Source organism: Carassius gibelio, chromosome B20 (assembly GCF_023724105.1).
Source record: "Carassius gibelio isolate Cgi1373 ecotype wild population from Czech Republic chromosome B20, carGib1.2-hapl.c, whole genome shotgun sequence".
NCBI lineage: Eukaryota > Metazoa > Chordata > Actinopteri > Cypriniformes > Cyprinidae > Carassius > Carassius gibelio.
In genome coordinates, this window is record NC_068415.1 from 15,037,961 (window position 1) to 15,058,029 (window position 20,069).

The following is a 20,069-nucleotide window of genomic DNA, read 5'->3' on the forward strand; positions in this document are numbered from 1 at the left end:
GCCTAAGCACCAAATCAGAATATTAGAATGATTTCTGAAAAATCATGTGATACTGAAGACTGGAGTAATGGATGCTGAAAATTCTACTTGGCTTCACAGAAATAAATGACATTTTAAAATCTATTCAAAAATACAAATCAAAAATACAATAACATTGTTAAATATTATTACAAACAACAGTCTCTGTGAACCTCTTTCAAAACAAAAATCCTTCTGACCTGAAACTCAATGCTTGTGTGTGTGTGTGTGTGTGTGTGTGTAAATATTCATATGCACAAACAGTGCACAATAAGAACACGAGACAGTAACACAAGTCTCCATGTAGATTGACTTTATTGATCATTGAACCAAAGGTACCAACAGATACAATATACTGCACAAGCCAAAGCATGAGATGCCAGAGCACGCACCTTACCCCACAATGATACCCACACAAACACACACACACACACACACACACACACACACACACACACTCACACAGTGAGCTTTTCACACACCACTCTGTCCTATCCTTTCACCTCCAAAGTAAAAAAAAAAAAAAAAAAGTCAGCAAGGCCGCCAAAATCTCACATTATCATTGTAAGCATTATAAGTTTTCATCCATTTTTAAAATAGAGTATTAACATTGCTTTTTCTTTTTTCAGTTGCTATTCTTTTTTATTACTCACTATAGTTTATTTTCGTATGCGACAGCATCTGAAATGTATCAACATAGATAGAACTACTTGGCAAGTGTGTCTCCATGCCAGCGGATGGAGAGAAAGAACCACTGTCAGAACGAACAAAACGAAGCCGATATCTGAAAGCCATAGGAACAGAGAGAAATAAACCAAAATTACTATTACTCATAGTACAAGTGCTTGAATCCGTTTAGTTATTTTTTCAGACATCGATGTTTATAGTAAAGAATGTGCGTCCACTTCGATGCATTTTCTAACATGTAAAACTAATGGAATTGGCAACATGTCCCCCCCACCCAAACCCTACACATTTCACCTCTCGTTCGAAGGAAACCCCTCTTATGTGCGACATCTCAAAGTCCTCTATTACAACATTAGAGTCAAACAGTCTGACTACATATAGCACAGTGCCCATAATGGTTATACATCTATATCCGACTCATTTGTTGACTGACACACACGCTCCTCGTTGCATCCTGAAATTGTGTTTTTAGACGCTCACAGTCCTTTAATACAGATTAAAAGCTCCGCCTTTAGTCTTTAACGAGACATTGTTCATCTCATGCACACATATCATCTTTATGCCTTGACATAAGGGCAATTGTGAAAGCTCCTCCTGGTTTTGGAGTGTGATAAACGTGCTGCTTTGTGGGCGGAGTCATGGTATTAGCCCCGCCTTCAAGTTTAGAGTCTGAGCTCCTAGTACCTGAATGAGGTCCATGTGTCAATTCCTGCTCCCGGAGAACAGTCCGCATCATAAGCCCCACCTTTCAAGGAAGTCTCGGATTCTCAATTCTACCCTTTTGGTTGTCGTCATTATAAGGTCTATAGTGTGAGCTCCACCCTCTAGTGCAGGGTCAATGTGATAAGCCCCTCCCACATGCAGAGTAGTCCTATAGCAGGCTTCCAGGCCAAGAAACAATGGTAAGAGTGATCCGACCCCTCAGCTCCTTAAGCAGGCGGACTAGAGCCGTGTGCGTCATTCCCCAAGTGCTCTTCGCATTCACCTCCAGAAGGATGTCTCCACAGCTAATAGGAAAAAAAGAAAAGGGATGAAGTTTTATTATGTCTTGACAAGATAGAGAGTAAAGACAAAAAAAGTTGTATTTAATAAACTGTGCTAGGCAGTTTATTTATAGGTGTTCTACTTAAAGCATGGTTTCCGACAATAGCAAATTCGACGTATTCCAGGTGTCCGTACCGTATCCTCCCGTCGTTGTAGGCCGGTGTGCCCTCTACGATAGAGCGGATAAAGAAGGACTGGTTACAGTTGAGTTCTTCTTGCCCACCCACAATACTGAAACCCAGACTGCCCGACGTGCTCCTACGGAGGACAATGTCTTTACAGCAATATAGATGCCTGGAATGGACAGAAAATTCAAGGTTAAATTTTATTTTCATTCAGAATCAGCAGACATTCATTTCTCATATACAGTATAAATTCAATTTAAACTGGGTTGTTGTTGTAATTATTGAAAGAGATTTTGATTGATGATAATGTCTGTATATACTGTACAGTATATGAATACATTTTATTAAATTCCATATTAAGTATATTAATACATTTGGTATCAACTATTTTGAATCAATTATTATTGTAAAAGAAAAAGGGAAAAACAAGAAAAGTGTGAAAGCAATGGGAGAGAAGAAAGGTGAATGAGATGCAGTAGGGTTACCCACAGTGCTGTATGTAAATGATCATTTACCTAGATTAATAAATCGTTGTTAATTATTTTTATATTATTAAACATTGTTATAATGTTTATTATTTTTTTGGTCAACTATCCTACGTAGGGGTGCATTTCAGGAGCTGGAGGGACGAGAGAAATTCAGAATAAATAAAAGGTTCAGAGGGAGCTTATGGATATCTTGGAGAAATAATTGAGTTTCAAATGAAGAGCAGCCCTGAAAGGATCAATTTGTGTTTAAAGACTTACAGTCTCTGCAAAAGTGCTACTGTTATAGATATCGATATCAACCATGTCTGACAGGCAGCTAACAGCGTGAAAGCTCAGAGCTCAGATTTAAAGTGGACTTCTGTGAAATGAGATGATGTAGAAATGGAGAGCAGACGAATGCATGAAAGAAATAAAGGAACAGAACTAACAGGAAACGTTCAGGGAATGGAAGAGAGAGGTCTATTTAAAGCCGTCACACTCTCTCAGGCGTCTAAACCCGTTACAGTAGAGAGGGTGACAAGGGCTTTCCTCAACCCTGATCTGTTCTCCCCTGTCGCGCTCTCTTTCAACCCTACACACAACTTTCTCAATTATTATGCATATGAAATAATTGGCAAAGTTGTTAAGAACTTTCATACTCCATCACAGCAAATTCCCACAGTTTTGGTGTGAGAAGGTAAGAAAATGGCGGGAAAGGGGGTAGGATCAAATCTACACAATAGACTTTTAAGAAAAACAGCAGCATATATATGTGTAAAGAGACCAAATGAATTCAAATAATGTATGTCTATTTTGTGTGTGTGTTCTGCTCTGTGTACCTGGGCAGCTGGAGCCAGGACACCCAGAGGGGGGAGTAATCATCATTAGGCGGGGGTAGTTTGATATCTCCGGGTGAAGAGGGCGAGAGAGCGCAGGGGGAATGCAGGGGCGGCATGCAGTCCAGGGAGCTCTCATTTGGGGGTCTCATTTCTAGTACCCGCAGGACCACCGGGGACGAGGTGTTCTTCAGGTTAGCCACGGCCTCACTACGAGTCACACCCGTCAGGTCAAGCCCATTCACATTTAGAAGGATGTCACCTAGAAGACGGGATGGTCACATTACTATGGGGATCACAGGACCGTAACAGATCAAGAGTTACATTAATAGGACATACTACTATGATGAATAGATATGATTTATATTTTTTTATATTTTATTAATTTATTATTAGATTAATTTCAATACAAATATATTCAGATTATTTGTAATAAAACCTAATGTTCATAATTAATGTGACAGTAAATGCATATTGAGATTGCTAAAGTGCTGTATTTCAGCATCATTATAAATCATTTTCTATTCTATGAACTGTTTCTATTGTACATAGTTGTGCTTAGTAATCCATAAAATGGAAAGGAGTAACTAGCTGTAGTTTATTAACAGCTTAGTGCCTAATTTGAAACCTACTCTCTTCAAATATCAGGTTTTCCCAAAATTTCTGGTTCAGTTCAAACACTAGGCTTACAACACCTTTGTTCAGCATATAAAGACTCAAAGCTTTGATCTTGCATGCGTGTGTCTGTATTTGTTAGGAACTTTAAAGCACTGCCTTCAAACACAGACCTGTGCATGATCATAACTTCACACGCCTACATACATATCACATATGACAAAAATAAACCTTCCATATGCTCAATCGGAAGCTGATAATTGTGTGTATGACAAAGACAGATTTAGCAGTATGGCAAGTGTACATGAGGGAGTCTGTCATTTTCTAGCGATTTATATGCATTTATTTGCAGAGCTGATGACGGTCATACATATGCAGTAGCAGGTGTGTCTTTGTGTGTGTGTGTATTTGCATTCAAAAGGAGGAAAGATCAGATGGGCACCTTGGAAACAGGTGTGTGTGGCTTTGTCAGATGTGTCTGAATAGGTTAAACACACTTTGTGAGGCTGTACCTTTGCGGATCGAGCCCTCTTGTCCAACCACTCCTTTAGGGTCGACGTTGGTGATGTAGACGGGAAGATCCCACCCCCTGCTGCTCATCCCACCTGCAACCGTCATGCCGAGAGAATCGCGCGGCTCCTTCAACAGAGTCACTGTCTTCTCATAACATGCAGGCTTTTGACATGAATCCTGGAATGGAGGGACAGGAAATGAGAAAGATGAACTCACTCAAGTTTCAGAGCAAATTACTCGGTTGTTTGACATTTGTTAACCTATGATCTGGATTCACACTTTCCTGATGCCACAAAAAATTATAATATCTAAACACATGACTGCCTGAAGCGTGTGTGTGTGTGTGCTTGTGTGTTTGTAATAAATGGTGAGCTTGCAGGACGCTGTTATTGCTGACCGCAGTCAAATTTTGCCTTGGAACTGCTCCAAAAACAACAAACACAGTCACTAAGTCCTAACTTAATAAAAAGCGTTATTAAAGTTCAATAAAAGGGCTGTTTATATTTAGTCTGCGCCTCTGGCTACAGAAAAAATCAGATCTGGAGTTAGTGTGTCGGCTTATCGCTGGAGTGACTGTGTGTGTGCGTGTGTCTGTGTGTTAGGCCGTGTCTAATTCAGAGGAGTGAAAAGCCTCTGACAATATGCTGCCAGAGTGTTTCCACCTCTCCAAGTGTGTAAAAGAGAATTAACAAGAGTCACTGAAAGGATATAAAGTGATTGAAAGAAAGCGAGAGAGAGAGAGAGGAAGAGAGGTCATGTTAGGGTTTGGTTTTTTCTGGTCTGGTTTTATAGGGGTTTTGGGCCTTTTGAAAAACAACAGGAAATTATATCATAGAGAGGACCCCTGTAGATCCACATTACTTTGCGTCAAGGTTAATAAGTCTCTTAAAATATCAGATTATTAGGACTTTAAATGTCAACACTTTACTTAAAGCCTTTATATATAATGCATTACAAATTATTCATAATTTACATTGGAATGAATACCTTATTGTTGTAAATAATTATAAAAAAAATTAAAATTCCAATGAATTTATTTGTGTTATAATGTATTGACTGTTGTTACAATTATTAAGGAGATTAAAATACATTTATAATGCATTATATAATACTTAAAAAATTAAAATTCACAGAACAACTAATTGTGACTGTTCCTTTATTTGTTATTGGCACTTAAGCAAGCAAAAACCTTCAAAAGTTGATCTGAGATGTTTTTTTTTTCTTTCTGCTAGGCAAAGGAGAAAGAGAAATGACTAAACAATGTATTTGACTTTTATAAGAACAAGGGAAGTTGTCAGTGCAGATACTGAGCAGCAGAAAATCCAGTTTCGAAGACACACTAAAACCCAGCTTGCCGTGGCTGTGTTTCCTCCTGCTGGGTTTTCTTCTGTTAATAGGTTTGGAGACGGCTGTCTCAAAGGAGTGTGTGTGTGTGTGTGTGTGTGTGAGAGAGAGAGCTGGCTGATTGCTTGATTCTTTGATGTAGAAGTAATAGGCTTTTAGATCTTTTTCCTCAATAAGAGAATGTTTAGTAAAGCGGTGCAGAGGGAAGGGAAATAAAGAGTTTGTGCAGCTTATGCTCAGGAAACCAACCAGTAAAGAGTGCTCAATATCCACAGGCGAGTAGGGTGGTGGTCCCTCCATGTTCCATGGCGCCTCCTGTAGGATGTCCGGGGTGGGGATGTGAGTCTGGCGGGACACAATGAAGTGGACGCGGTCCTCACTCGCCTGCAGAACATATAGCAGATAGCATTAGTGTTCTGCTTTATGTGATTTTTTTTTAAGGGTTTAAAAGCCTTTTCACACCAAAGACCTGTAACGATAACTATAAAGTTTGAATAATTGTTCCAAGTCTATGAGAATGGGGAAATCAACACCACAGCTATAACAGAAATGGCATAGTAGAACGATATTGTTGTAATAAATGTAAGGATTATTTTCTAGCTGATGAGTGATCAAAAACAATGACAGCCAATCAGAATCAATGCTGCTTTAAAGAGCTTGAGCATTTAAAGTGGCAGACAACAAAACTGCAACATGCTTATAATAAACAGAACATTATCTGCCATTGGTGTGAATGTTAATATATAGAAGTCAACATTTAAAGTGGATCAAGAAAATTCATCAAAGCTGTCCTAATACAAGAACGCATTTTGGTTTTAGGACAACTTTGATGAAAGGTTTTGATCTACTTCAAATGTTGACTAGTGTCATTATCATTATAGTTATCCTACTGTTATTGTTCTTGGTGTAAACGGGCCTTAAAAGAGGTTAATGCATGAGGTTTTATGAATGATGATGAAAATGTTTGTTTACTAGAAGTGTCAAGATAAATAGCTTGATGGACATTTTATTCTAGAGAACATTTGATTGGACAAAAATCTGTACAGCACAATATGCGTCGTCAATATTTATATAAATAATAAAAATAAGTTAAAACTCATCTGAATGGGAATAAAATCTTTTTAAAGACTGCTCAGATAAGTCATGATTTTATGTTTCGTTGAAATTTATGCATTAAAATGGCAATGGATCTGCATATTATTTTCACTGTATAAAAGTATCTTATCTTAAAAATATAGCTGCTTTTATATTGTAGGAATGGGCTTAAAGCCAACACACTGCAATTTTGATTTCATGGGGCCTTTGGCGTTATGGTGGGTGAAAGCTGCAACATTATCTGTCTACTGCAAAAACCTTTCGAACTCCGCAGGAGAGCAAACAGAGGACAACAACTTCCCTGAGGAGCGAGCGGTTCAAAAACTGAATTTAAAATTTAAAATCATTTGTTCATACCCTGGAGAGTGTGTGTGTGTAATGTCTCATTACTCTCCGGATGTCTAGCAAGCACAATTACCAGATGTTGTGGTGACTGCCAATGCCCTACAGCTCCAGCTCAGTGTGAATGTGTGAGTATATCAGAGGTGTGTACTTATTAAAGTAAAACTAATATATATGGAGATTTGGGATCCATTCTGCAGTCTGTGTGTATGTGTGAGCTGAAGTAGGGCACAGGCTCTAGTTTTTCTATCTCTGATTTATTTTTCATCCATTCCTGTCGTTCCATCTGAGTGCATCACCGCTTTCTTCTTCATTAACCCTTTATTATGACAACCCTGTAGCTTGTGTTGCTCTCAAGTGCACACTCGCAATGAGAGCCTATGGAGTTCAGTGCTCTGTTGCTGCCACTTAAATGAGTGGGCTTAGCTTGTTATCGGCCTAATTGGACTTATTTAATCAGTTTCCTGCCAGCAGTTAATCTATGTCAGAAACTCCTGCTGTGAGCGGCCATCTTGTCTCCTTCGAGACCAATCTGAACCAGACAGGAAGCAGCAAGCTGAAGAACAACATTCGGAAAGACCTACCACACTGAAATACATATTGAATCACACACTCACTACTCTTTTTGGGGAAGTCGTGGCCTACTGGTTAGAGAGTTTGACTCCTAACCCTAGGGTTGTGTGTTTGAATCTCGTGCTGGCAATACCACAACTTTGGTGCCCTTGAGCAAGGCATCGAACCCCCAACTGCTCCCCGGGTGCCGCAGCAAAAATGGCTGCCCAATGCTCTGGGTGTGTGTTCACAGTGTGTGTGTTCACTGCTCTGTGTGTGTTGGATGGGTTAAATGCATAGCACGAATTCTGAGTATGGGTCACCATACTTGGTTGAATGTCAATTCACTCTAATACACTCTTATATCGTTGTTACACACTTCTTACCGCAGAGATGAAACCACAATCAAATAAACTGCCACAAACCTTATGTAAGCTCTACATCTTTTGCAATTCTGCTCAAGGAACACAACAGGTTTTATTTGGAAACAATGTAGTTTACATAGTTGGTTTTGGGGGCTCAGGATTAAGTCTAATCCTTGGTTTAAGTGTAATTATTACCATTTAATGAATGATTCAGTGAATAAGATGCCACAGGTTAGGATTAGATGGCTTTGTTTACATTCATTCTTTGACATGCTGGAAAGGCTAAACAATAAAAGTGTTTAAATTATCATTACTTCAAATAATATTAGGCTTTATAAATATCTACCCATTAGTGAAGCACTGCATCAAAATTACATTTTCCGGTTGTTGTTTTTGTCACATAAGTTTCTTTATTTTATTCTTTTAATTTTTTTTGTTGTTTTGTTTTATTGTATGTTTTAGCTGTGATTCCCATCCACTTACATTATAAGACTGATAGACTGCAACGTTTTGAGCTAAAAAAAAAAAATTTGGTTTGTGTTATACTAAAGAAACAAGTTCACCTACATCTACGATGCCCTGGGGGTCAGCAGATAAACATAACATTTTCATTTTTGGGTGAACTATCCCTTTAACTAATTTATTACACATGATTAAGCTTGAACCACTGATTTCCCATGGACTATTTTAAGAGTGTCCTTACTACCTTTCTGTACCTTGAACGTGTATAATTTGTGTACCGAAGATGAATGAAGGTCTTATACGTTTGGAACAACATGAGGGTGAGTAATTAATTACAGAATAAAAATTTTTGGGTAAACAATCAATTTAATACTCACCACATAACCTCTCCCATAATGCTGCTCACCTGAATAAGCAGTGCTGCATGCTCTGGGGTGCCGTATCTCAGATCATGGCCGTTGATGGCCAGCACGCGGTCGTCTACCCTTAGCCTCCCATCGCTGGCGGCCAGCCCTCCCTCCAGCAGGTGGAAGATAAAGACGCCATGTTCGTCAGGTCTGCGCACCAGCTTGATGCCCAGCTGTTCGTCTGGTGCTCTCTTAATGAGGACCACATGCAGGCTGTCGTCCCTGATGGTGGGGGTGTGGGTGGGGAAGGCCTCGGTGGGAGAGTGATGATGGGAACGGTAACGGTGACGCTGCTCTCGCAGAACAGTCAGCCGCAGCAGTGTGCAGGGCTGCTTCAGAGCCGCCACGGCATAACAGTGAGGCACGTTGCTGATGTCTATACCATTGACCTGATGGGAGGACAGCATGAGATTAGAGAGAAAAATCCAGAAAAATGTGATTATGTTTGTACTATTTTTGAAGCTCACACAGTAGAGGATGGAGCTGGCATTGAAATTTTCATGGATTCAGTTCGGAGTCAACTTTATGTCTGCTACTGATTGGCTGTCTGTGTTTTTATCATTTATCAGTTGGAAAACAATCATTCTGTAAGTTATTCCAACAATATAGAAACTAACAATACCTTTAAGTATTTAGCTAAATCTTTAAAAAACAAAAAAAAAAAATATATATATATATATATATATATATATATATATATATATATATAGTGTGTGTGTGTGTGTGTATATACTGTACAAGTTGTGATGCCTAAATTCACTTCATTTTAAACATTTGCAGTTTTTAGTGTTTTATTATTAATCTTATTGATAATGAATTTATTGATATTATTAGTACCGTAATATATTAAAATATTGGCCATTTATCAGTTACAAACATTAAAATAATTATACTTGAAAAGAACTCCATTCCACAAATGTACATGCAGAATCCTCATACACTTCCCCTCTGAACAACAGATGGTGAAGCCCATGACAACATGTGCTATCAAAACCAGGACAATTCACTCCTACTGTACAGTGACGTAACATCAGATCTAACACACATACGCACCTTGAGGATCATATCCCCAGGTAGAAGTCTTCCATCTCGAGCAATGACGCCCTCTCTGTAGATGTCCTGAATGAGGATGCGAACCAGAGGCGTTTCATTGCCCCCGACAATGCTGATAGCCAGTGGTTCACAAGGATCTACCCTGGTGATCTTAATACTGGTGACTTCACCATCAGGGATTAGATGATGCAGCTGAGGTAATGCAAATACTGAGAGAGAGAGAAAAAGAGAGCATCTGTAATCAGTGAACTCCCACATGATCATCACTTTCTGTGCTCCACAAACAGGGCATCTGTCCAGAGCGGAGCAGAGCAGAGCCAAACGTGACTAGCCTTAAAAAAGCATTACAGTGCATCATCCATCAGAGGAAGCAAGGAGGGCCAAGACTTTCCGAAAATGTATTCAAGATGAATGTTATCATTTCGGTGATTGAGTTCACGTTTGTTTAAATCATTTTAACCACTAATTTGCTTAATTCAGATATACTATCATTCAAAAATCTGGGGTCAGTCAGATTGAAAACAGGCAAGGATGCATGAAATCAATTAAAAGTGACAGTACAATAATTTATAATGTTATAAAAATATATATATTTGAAATAAACTTCAAATTCTAGTCATTAAATTAAAAAAAGAAAAAGAAAAGAAAAAATAAATAGGCAGTGCAACAATAATTATGAGAAAGGTTTCTTGAGCATCAAATAAATATAAGAATAATTTCTTAAGGATCATGTGACACTGAAAACTGTAGGCTGCAGAAAATTCAGCTTTGACATCACAGGAATAAATTATTTTTGAAAAATATTTTTAAACCGAAACATTTATTTTAAATTGTAGTAATATTTGACAATATTACTGTTTTTATTGGATTTTTTTTATCAAATAAATGCAGCTCTGGTGAGCATAGAATACTTTTTTTATATATAAAAAATAACCATACAGACCCAAAACTTTTGAACAGTAGTGTATATTGTGAAAAATACATACATATTGTATTTTTTCTCATTTTGCTATAATTTTCCTTTTAAATTATCACTATATGACAAAGAGAAGAAGGGAACGGAAAAAGAAAAGAAAAGGCGTTTTTCAACCATTCATTATTCGAAGTAACCAATCACCTTTGAGTGTCTTATGTGTCACCAAGTCTGCTTGTGGTTAAGACAACAGAAAGAGTCTGTACAATCAAAGTTAGCCGAACTACTGATGAAATCCAAATTACTAAAGGAGCCATATGCAGCTCTAGAGCTAGTGTTATGTCAGGCACTTCTGAAAATATATGTTCATACTGTAAATTGGTTCAGCATATGCTATGCATTTCTATTTGTTCTGGGTGAAAGATTCACACTGCACCTGTGCCTGAACAGACTGTAAACTACAGCCGGTTTCTGTAACAATCTTTGTGATTTGTCTCTGCTTATCTTTATCCATCCCTTCTTTCTCTATAACACACACACACACACACACACACACCCTCTCTCGTATCCGCCTGTTCTCCACAATCTGCAGTTTCTCTTTCAAAGTCAATATTTTCCTCACATCTCCCCTGAATGCTTGCAGGGAGAGAGAAAGTGAAGCTCATTACTACCGCAACCAGGGTGTTACATAATGAACACACATACACACGCGCACATGTCCTCATCAGTATTTTCCTTAATCATTTTCAATCTCCCAAGCATCCTTTTTCTCTTTTGTTTTCATTCAGAAAGCAACCCTCTCACTCAGCGTTCATCTGTCCAGTCCCTCTGTCTCGACACACTGCTTCATTTCCTCTCTGTCTCTCTCTGACAAGTCTCCTCAGGCTCCATCTGTATTATTAAAGGAGCATATGCTACTGCGGGGCTGAGCGGACCCAAACCAGACTGTCACCTTCTGACACACTCCCTTTCTCCTTTTATTATCCATTGATATTGGTTTAGTATGCCATTGAATGATATTCATAGGACAATTCATGTTTGGTGAGGTGCTATGCAATAATGCTTAAAAACAGCACAGTAACACTACATAGTTAACCATTATAAACATGCTTACTACAATACATGCTAATGTTAATGATAAAACAGGGCCTCTAATAAAACAACTTAGTTTGTTGGTCTTAACTAGTTTAATTTGGTCTATCTGGTTACTCAGTCACTCTTCTTCTGGTGTCCGAATACAACACTTGCAAGACCCACACTCACCCTCCGGTGGTATGTTGGTGTTTCTGAGGTTGTCTCGCTCCTCTGTGGTCTCATTGGCCACTGCTGTCCCACTCTTGGTCCTCCTCAGGACACTGAAGGCTCGATTTAGGCGGCGAAAAGAGCGACTACGCACTGACGTTCTGTCAAAGTTGCGATCTGTGAATGAATGTGAGAAGGAACTGAGTGAGAAAATACATTTTCCTACTAAACATGCCTGGACTTGTCCCTCTTCTGCTGTCTACTTTCAGCCAATCAGAATTGAGTGGGCACACAGTAGCCAATCAAATTGTCTCTTTTATTGAGCATCATAATGCTTTGCACCTGCAGGCCAGGCGATGAACATCTGAAGTAAGCAGCACCTGCTGGTTCTGTATTGTAGACACTGCAGTACGATTATAACTTCTTCAGGTCAGACCTGAATCAGCACGGAACAGTGTATAGGACACTTTTTTTCTGCATGTCTGTGTAACTTAAGTCATCACAGATGAAAGTTTAAGACAAAATTAAAACTTTATTATGTACAAACCTTCCAAATGTTAAAACATCCAAGATTTTCAAACACCCTCCAGGTGATCAGTGGAGAAAATATATCAAACTTCCAGAGTATTACAAACTAATGACCGGTTAAGTTAGTTAGTTATGTTTCTGAATTTAGTTAATGTTCCTAAAGGAGGTTATTCTAAGTGTGGATTTAGATTATTAGAAGTTGAGAGTCTGTGTCAAAGGTTGCTGGGTCTTTAAAGGTTAAAACGCTTTTTCAGTCTCATTCCTCTACTCTTTCAGTCTTTCGCTCCTGATGGACATAGTTCTGACAGAAGCATTGGCCGGATTGGAGGCAGACAGCTTGTTCAGCTTCAATGTCACACTGTTTCCAGTCCCAAAGCCAGAAATGCTGGTGCAGCAGCATTTATTGTCCACATTCTCCAGGCTTCATGTTTCGAGGGGACGTCAGACAATGAAACACATCTGAACTACTTTGTGGAGGTCAGGAACAGGCCTCATAAAGTATTTTTAAGGCATATTTGAACTCTTCTATTTCTCTCTATATATATATCCTCCTCTTTGTTTCTTTAACTGCAATATCAATTGTGAGTCTCAGCTGAGCCTTTTCAGCCATTTTAATAGATTTTTTCAAAAATGACAAATAGTGCAGAGGGCTATACTTTGAACAGCTGGCATTAGTCAGATTATCTGTCTTTATAGTTATATGTGAAGGATGTCCTCAAATGTACAATTACTTATTTTTTTATTATAAAAAAAATCCTATATATGTATATATATAAATATATATATATATATATATATATATATATAGAGAGAGAGAGAGAGAGAGAGAGAGATAATATACAGTAGAGAGAGAGAGGGAGAGAGAGAGAGAGAGAGAGAGAGAGACTGTAAATATATCAAAACTTAATTTATAATTAGTAATATGTGTAACCCCCTCACCCGGGTCCTCTCTGACGCTCCTCGCACTCGCTCCGAGCAGGGCTCGAACCCGGGTCTTCCGGCATGGGAGGCGGACGCACTAACAAGGAGGCTAAATGGCTACAGCCACTAGTGCGTCTCTTGAGATCGGGGAGTGAGGTTTACCTGCACAGCACTACTCGCTGGCCTCCGTTACACTCACCCCCTAAACCTCACTCCCATCCGGGTCACGGCACCAATGTAACCCCTCTCACCCGGGTCCTCTCTGACACTCCTCGCACTCGCTCCGAGCGGGGCTCGAACCCGGGTCTTCCGGCATGGGAGGCGGACGCACTAACAAGGAGGCTAAATGGCTACAGCCACTAGTGCGTCTCTTGAGATCGGGGAGTGAGGTTTACCTGCACAGCACTACTCGCTGGCCTCCGTTACACTCACCCCCTAAACCTCACTCCCATCCGGGTCACGGCACCAATGTAACCCCTCTCACCCGGGTCCTCTCTGACACTCCTCGCACTCGCTCCGAGCGGGGCTCGAACCCGGGTCTTCCGGCATGGGAGGCGGACGCACTAACAAGGAGGCTAAATGGCTACAGCCACTAGCGTCTGTCGCTAGTGCGTCTCTTGAGATCGGGGAGTGAGGTTTACCTGCACAGCACTACTCGCTGGCCTCCGTTACATATGCATTGCTAAGAATTCATCTGGACAATTTTAAAGGTGATTTTCTCAGTATTTAGATTTTTTTGCACCCCAAGATTCCAGATTTCCAAATATTTGTATCTCAGACACATATTGTATGATCCTTATAAACCGTACATCAATAGAAAGCTTATTTATTCAGCTTTCAGATAATATATAAATCTCAATATCGAAAAAATTTACACTTGTGGTCCAGGGTCACATATATTATATACAATGTGTTTGTGAAATTAAAAACATAATTTAGACAAATATATTACCTTAAATTTGTATGAATGATGAATAATTAATGGTTTGTAATGGATTACGTTACTAACTACAATTTTGTATGTGTGTGTGTGTGTGACAAATACATGATGTGTGCACTCACACTCACTCTTCCTCGAACCACTACGTGCCGCCAGGCTGGTGGTGCTCCCAGATTGGCTGTTATCTTCCACACTGGGCTCGTAGGCGGGATTAACCAGGCCGGGGTCGTCTGATAGGAGGGCGATAGCAGAGGAGGGGCATCCCTCCCCGGGCAGTGCTGCCACAGTGAGCTCTGAAGTGCTGTCTGTACAGTCTCCCTCCTGAGAACGTCGCTTTCTCTCTGCGGAGAGCCCATAGTGTGACGCTCCTTTACACCTGTGAGAACACACACACACCGACAGCTAGGTCAGCAAGATACATTACCATACAATGAATGTGCCATCATCTACTGTATGTGCCAATTAGGAAAGCAAAGTCAAGTAGAGGAGACTGGATAATTACTTTGTTGCAAGAGGGTATATTTGGACTTGATCTTTGTGAGTCTGTGTTCTGGTGTAACTGATATATTATGCTGCACTGTCGAAAGAGCAGACCAACAAACAAACATGTCTGCCCAAGGAAGCATGGGAAACAAGCACAAAGACTAGAATATAAATGCATCACCTTTGAAATGAGATTTTGTCATCTTACAAAACTAATCATGTGCTAAAGCTATTTCTTTACACACAGACACACTGACAAACCAATAAACCAGCAGCTCGTGAGTAGACACACAAGTGAACAATGCACATGTTTTTAATTTTGAACCAATGAGGTTTCAGCCTGGGTGTGGCTACCCAGAGGAAGGTAGGTAGGTAGCAAGATAGATAGATGGATAGATAGACAGAATCACATATAGAAAGATAGATAGATAGATAGATAGATAGATAGATAGATAGATAGATAGATAGATAGATAGATAGATAGATAGATAGATAGATAGATAGATGCTATTGATTCATTGATGCTAAACAGTTGGGTAAATATTGTATACTAACAAGGAAACAATAAAGTCATCTCAAACATTTGCAAAGTGAACGATGACAGCATTATGGCGGCTGCTGGAGCAGAGCTCTCTCTCTAAGGGCCGGCTGTGAAAATATAAATCAATGGGTGGACACATACAAGCAAAAAGGTGTGTAGAGCACCAAGAGAGATGCCATGCCTTGGGGACCTGGTTTAAAATAAAGCATTTTGTCTCAGTATTCATGCCTGTCTTCATCCTCATAGATGCCATAAGAGAGAGAAAGCGAGAAAAGGTATGTGTGGCAGAGAGCTTGACACTGGCCGTATATATCTCACTTACTGCTGACCACTGATTGGAGTGCCTCAGGTGTGCAAACTTAATAACTGGTCTAAAAGAACAACGGCTGCTTTCAATCAGGCTCTGTTACTGTGCTGATGAAAGATCTCAAATGCTGTCTCACACTGGTCAATTGACAGTGTGTCAAGATAAAATTGCGGCTTAGGAGTTTTCTATGATGACAACTACCCCTCTTTTATAACCTAACCCAGATACATACAGACAGACAGATTCATTTACTGTTAAAGGGTAAGAACAGTATAGTAAATGAAAGGCACTTTTGGCCTCTTCTATGGCCATCAAAAGCAGTTAGTGTGATCAGCTGAGAGGGAAACTTCATCTCCTTATATTATGTAACACAGGGGCTCAGTGGAGACAAACCAGTGGTCAGCTCAGTTGGGACAGTGTTAGTTCAGTTCAGGATCTTCCCCCTTGGTTTGAGTCTGTCAGTCTAAAATGCTTACATCATTTATAAAGTTGCAAAGAAGAGTCTCCTTAGTGAATTGCATAGCTAATAAAGCCAAGTTTTACTCTTCTCTTAGAGGAGAGAGAGGAAAAGTACATGGGGAGTTCATGAAGGGTCATTGATTTTTGTTTTGTTTTGTTCTGCACCATACAAATACAGGCTCCAAAAAGAAAAAAAAAACAACAACAAATGTTTACTTGAGAAGTAAAATGGCTTAAGTCTTGTTTTCTAAAAAAATTTACACAGTTAAAATTACTTAAGTGAGAAAAATGTATTCTTTCAGATAAATCCAGTCAAAGTTATACGTATAAAAAATTCTCCCTGCTCTTCCAAGATTTATAATGGCAGTAGATGGGTGTTTCTGTTCAAAAGAAATGCAACAAAGCGCATCCATCCATAATAAAATGTGTCTAACATGGCCCCGGGGGGGTGAATAAAGGCAACCTGTAGTGAATTGACTTTTTTTTTTTTAAGAAAAATACCTATTTTAAAAATGTTATAAACCCCTTTCTCTAACTTCCACTAAATATTATATTATAACGTTGCTCCTGTAAACAAACGTTAAATGCATTCATAATAAGCATTGATTCACTACAGAAGGCCTTAATATAGCAAATGATACAATCTGTTAATATGATAATATTACTTAGTATTGCAGAGTGCTATGCAGTGTGTGTATGTGTGCAGAGAGAAAGAGATGCAACACAATGGTCTTGTCTGTTCCTTCGTTAAAGGGCTTAGGCAGATGTTAATTAAAACAGGCTTTCCTGTTAGAGATAAAGCAGCAGTCTGTGGTCTGAAGTCATAAGCCGAGTCTTTGTCCTGACAGACTCACACATAAACCTTGCAGCCACAATAACAGCAATCCAGAAGTTATCGTTTAATCCAACCATCCCGTTATATGAATGATGGCATGTGTCAGTCACCTTGCTCCCAATTTCCTCATTCGTCTATTCTCTCTCACACATACGCAGCCATATGGACAGGCAGCAGGACACAGAGCAACAGAGAGAGAGAGAGAGAGATTAACAACTCTCATGCACTTTTCCATCTCTTTCTCCCCATGTTCCCAACGGTTCATTCATTCTCTTCTCTCTGTCTCTCAATCTTCCCGGGACCCCGACCTCAACTTCCTCTTCTCATGCATCCTTTTCTCTTCACTGTCATCCAGACTGCAATATTTTAAGTTCAAAGTTTTCTTAAAGAGACAGTACATCTAAAAATGTTCATTATTTGTAGTCATTATTTACTCATCCCCATGTTTTACCAAACCTGAATGCTGTTATTATGCATATAATTGAATGAATGAATGAATGAATGAGCAAGTAAAAGAGCGAGTGAGCGAATGAATATACATCTTTGTCCAGTGGGGATGTCATTATGAAGAAATGTCATTGATTCTTGACTGTCTTGAAACAAAATCACAAATCACAATCACATTATTTTAGAATCATATATTTACTGTGCTTTTTTATTTTTTTGATAATTCAAATTATATTTTGTTTTTCAAGTTCACGTTTTAGTAATTTTGTTGCTCATTTTTTCACTCTTTTTTAATGTTTATGTAGTTAAAAAAAAATCTTTATTAGATTCTAATTTAGTTTTATATATTTATTATATATTAACAAATATTTTTATTTAATTATATTGTTTCCTAGATTTTAAAATTTATTAGATTAATTAGTTTTAGTTCTTAATTTAGGCATTTTTTTTTCTACACACACACACACACACACACACATATATATATACACACAAAATCAAACCCTGCTCTTCATTTTTATTTTTACCCTAGCTGTTTTTGATTGCAAATGGAGATGTAGGCCACAGCCTGGAGAGACCTCATAATGACCTGACAAAACGAGGGAGAATTATGTGCTCCTCTCCTCTTGATAATAATGAAATTAATCTCCAGAATATTCCACTGGCTACTTACAGCTCGGACGCACTAAATCCAGTACACTAAATCTTTGACTACAGACATCAGAATACACAATGGTCTGAATCTGAGTCATCAAAACCAGATCGACATTTCAATCCTCTTTTGAGTGAATGGATTACCTTTAACCTAACCAAATAACACAGCCCTAAGACTGGGATGTACTAGTCTTAGACACACATACAAACATATTTCCATCAGAGCGAGATGCCAGACTCAATTCCTGAAACTCACCTAAAAAGACCTCCACACACACACACACACACATTTAGTGTCTGTGTGAGAATACACCATGTGCCAATCATATTTTCAGACTGGTGGTGTTGCAGGACTGATAGTTTTTGACTGATTCTCATGGTGAAGGTTAGATTTTTGTCATCCTTCACATAAACACACAGCAACATTTGTGAAGTATATACTCTTGACTTTGTATTATATTGTATTTTATTATATATTCATAATTGATATGTCCTATTTTAAACTGAAGAAGCATATTAATTTCAGATTTTTTTTTCATGCAGTGTTAACTACATGCATTACTTTTGTATGTGTATGATTATCCTTTTTATATTTTTCCACCATTTTCTAGCAGGAACTGTCATGATTCAGATTCAGTTTATAAAAGACATGTTCAACTGATGAAACACACAAATTTTCAGACCTATTTACTTTCTTTTTTTCAATGCAGTTAAGTAATACTTTCCATATTTATATATTATATTTATATTATATTATACTTTGTATTTTTGTAACACCATCATATACTTTTTATTGAAATGTTTAATTGACTAAACTAAATGTATTTATTTCTAAATGTATCTGTTATTTACTTTATTTGTATTTATTCCTAATCTATGTATATGTGTATATTATAAAGATATTTGGAAATAGATAAATATAATATATAAGGACTGGGTTGTTTTTAGAGTGGCTGAGAGCCATTCAAACCTACAAAAATACTAGTATACTTTTAACTACTATTAATGATTTTAATGCAGAGATAATACTTATTAATTGTTCTTTTTTTCATTCTATACTGTATTTAAGACCCTGGATGAATGCCACATCAGATACTAACAATACATAATGCATTCCTCCTCTGCATTCATACTCAAGTGTATTCATCTTAAGGAAAGCAGAGGTGTTTTTAAAAAATGTGAGATATTCCATCCCTTCCCCCTGGAATCTCCACCGCTAGCCTGCTAATCCAGGCCCAAGCATCAGGATAATCACAGCTGTGTGCGACTGACACACAGAGAGGAGAGGACAGGACAGAAATGTCATCCTCATAGCTCACTGCTGAACCACTGAGAAAGAGGGAGAGAGCTACTAAATCACGCCATCATCGCACACAATCAGCACTCTTATAAGTGGCTACATAGGCGTACACACAAACACGCTCACTGCAGCAGTTAAAGAGCCGGAGACTGTAGTTGTCCGACAGACAGCATTGCAACGCAACGCTGCACCAGCACAAAATGCATTTCTGACAAAACTGCAGCACATTCAGTTCCGATTGACATCTGAAATCTCAGAGCACTGCAGGATATTGTGTGTGTTCCTGCAACCAGCTCAGTATGTTTGATATATTGCAGGGGTTTCGAATTAGTTATTTAACTATAAATGTAAATATATAAAAGTAAAAAAGTAAACGCAAGGATTCTATTTCAGACAAACATGCAAAGTGTCTGGAATAGCTGCAATACGTCAAAAATTGAAATGCAGAAAGTGAACGGTGCTTTGCGGGTTAAACTAAAAGTGGAGGGATCATAATGTATGAAACTTCGCCTAGTTTATAGCAACTTAAGACTCCTTATATAATGTATGTGATACATTGAGGGATATAATTCAG

The 20,069-nt window shown here is 38.6% G+C and overlaps 1 protein-coding gene across 5 annotated transcripts in view; it reads right to left on the bottom strand.

The window, feature by feature from the left end:
- Positions 1-314: 314 nt before the first annotated feature.
- lnx1 (ligand of numb-protein X 1) overlaps positions 315-20,069 on the bottom strand; it is a 36,243-nt gene continuing 16,488 nt past the window's right edge. For 3 of the 5 annotated variants that reach the window (XM_052586791.1, XM_052586796.1, XM_052586794.1), the window contains 9 exons: positions 14,592-14,845; positions 12,102-12,257; positions 9,926-10,134; positions 8,872-9,261; positions 5,899-6,033; positions 4,305-4,482; positions 3,181-3,439; positions 1,885-2,043; positions 315-1,712 (listed from right to left, as the gene is read on the bottom strand). In XM_052586791.1, the coding sequence (XP_052442751.1) occupies positions 1,577-1,712; positions 1,885-2,043; positions 3,181-3,439; positions 4,305-4,482; positions 5,899-6,033; positions 8,872-9,261; positions 9,926-10,134; positions 12,102-12,257; positions 14,592-14,845 (1,876 nt within the window). In that variant the 3' untranslated portion in view covers positions 315-1,576. The remainder of the gene's footprint in view (positions 1,713-1,884; positions 2,044-3,180; positions 3,440-4,304; positions 4,483-5,898; positions 6,034-8,871; positions 9,262-9,925; positions 10,135-12,101; positions 12,258-14,591; positions 14,846-20,069) is intronic. The other 2 variants (XM_052586792.1, XM_052586795.1) reach the window with 1 other exon arrangement.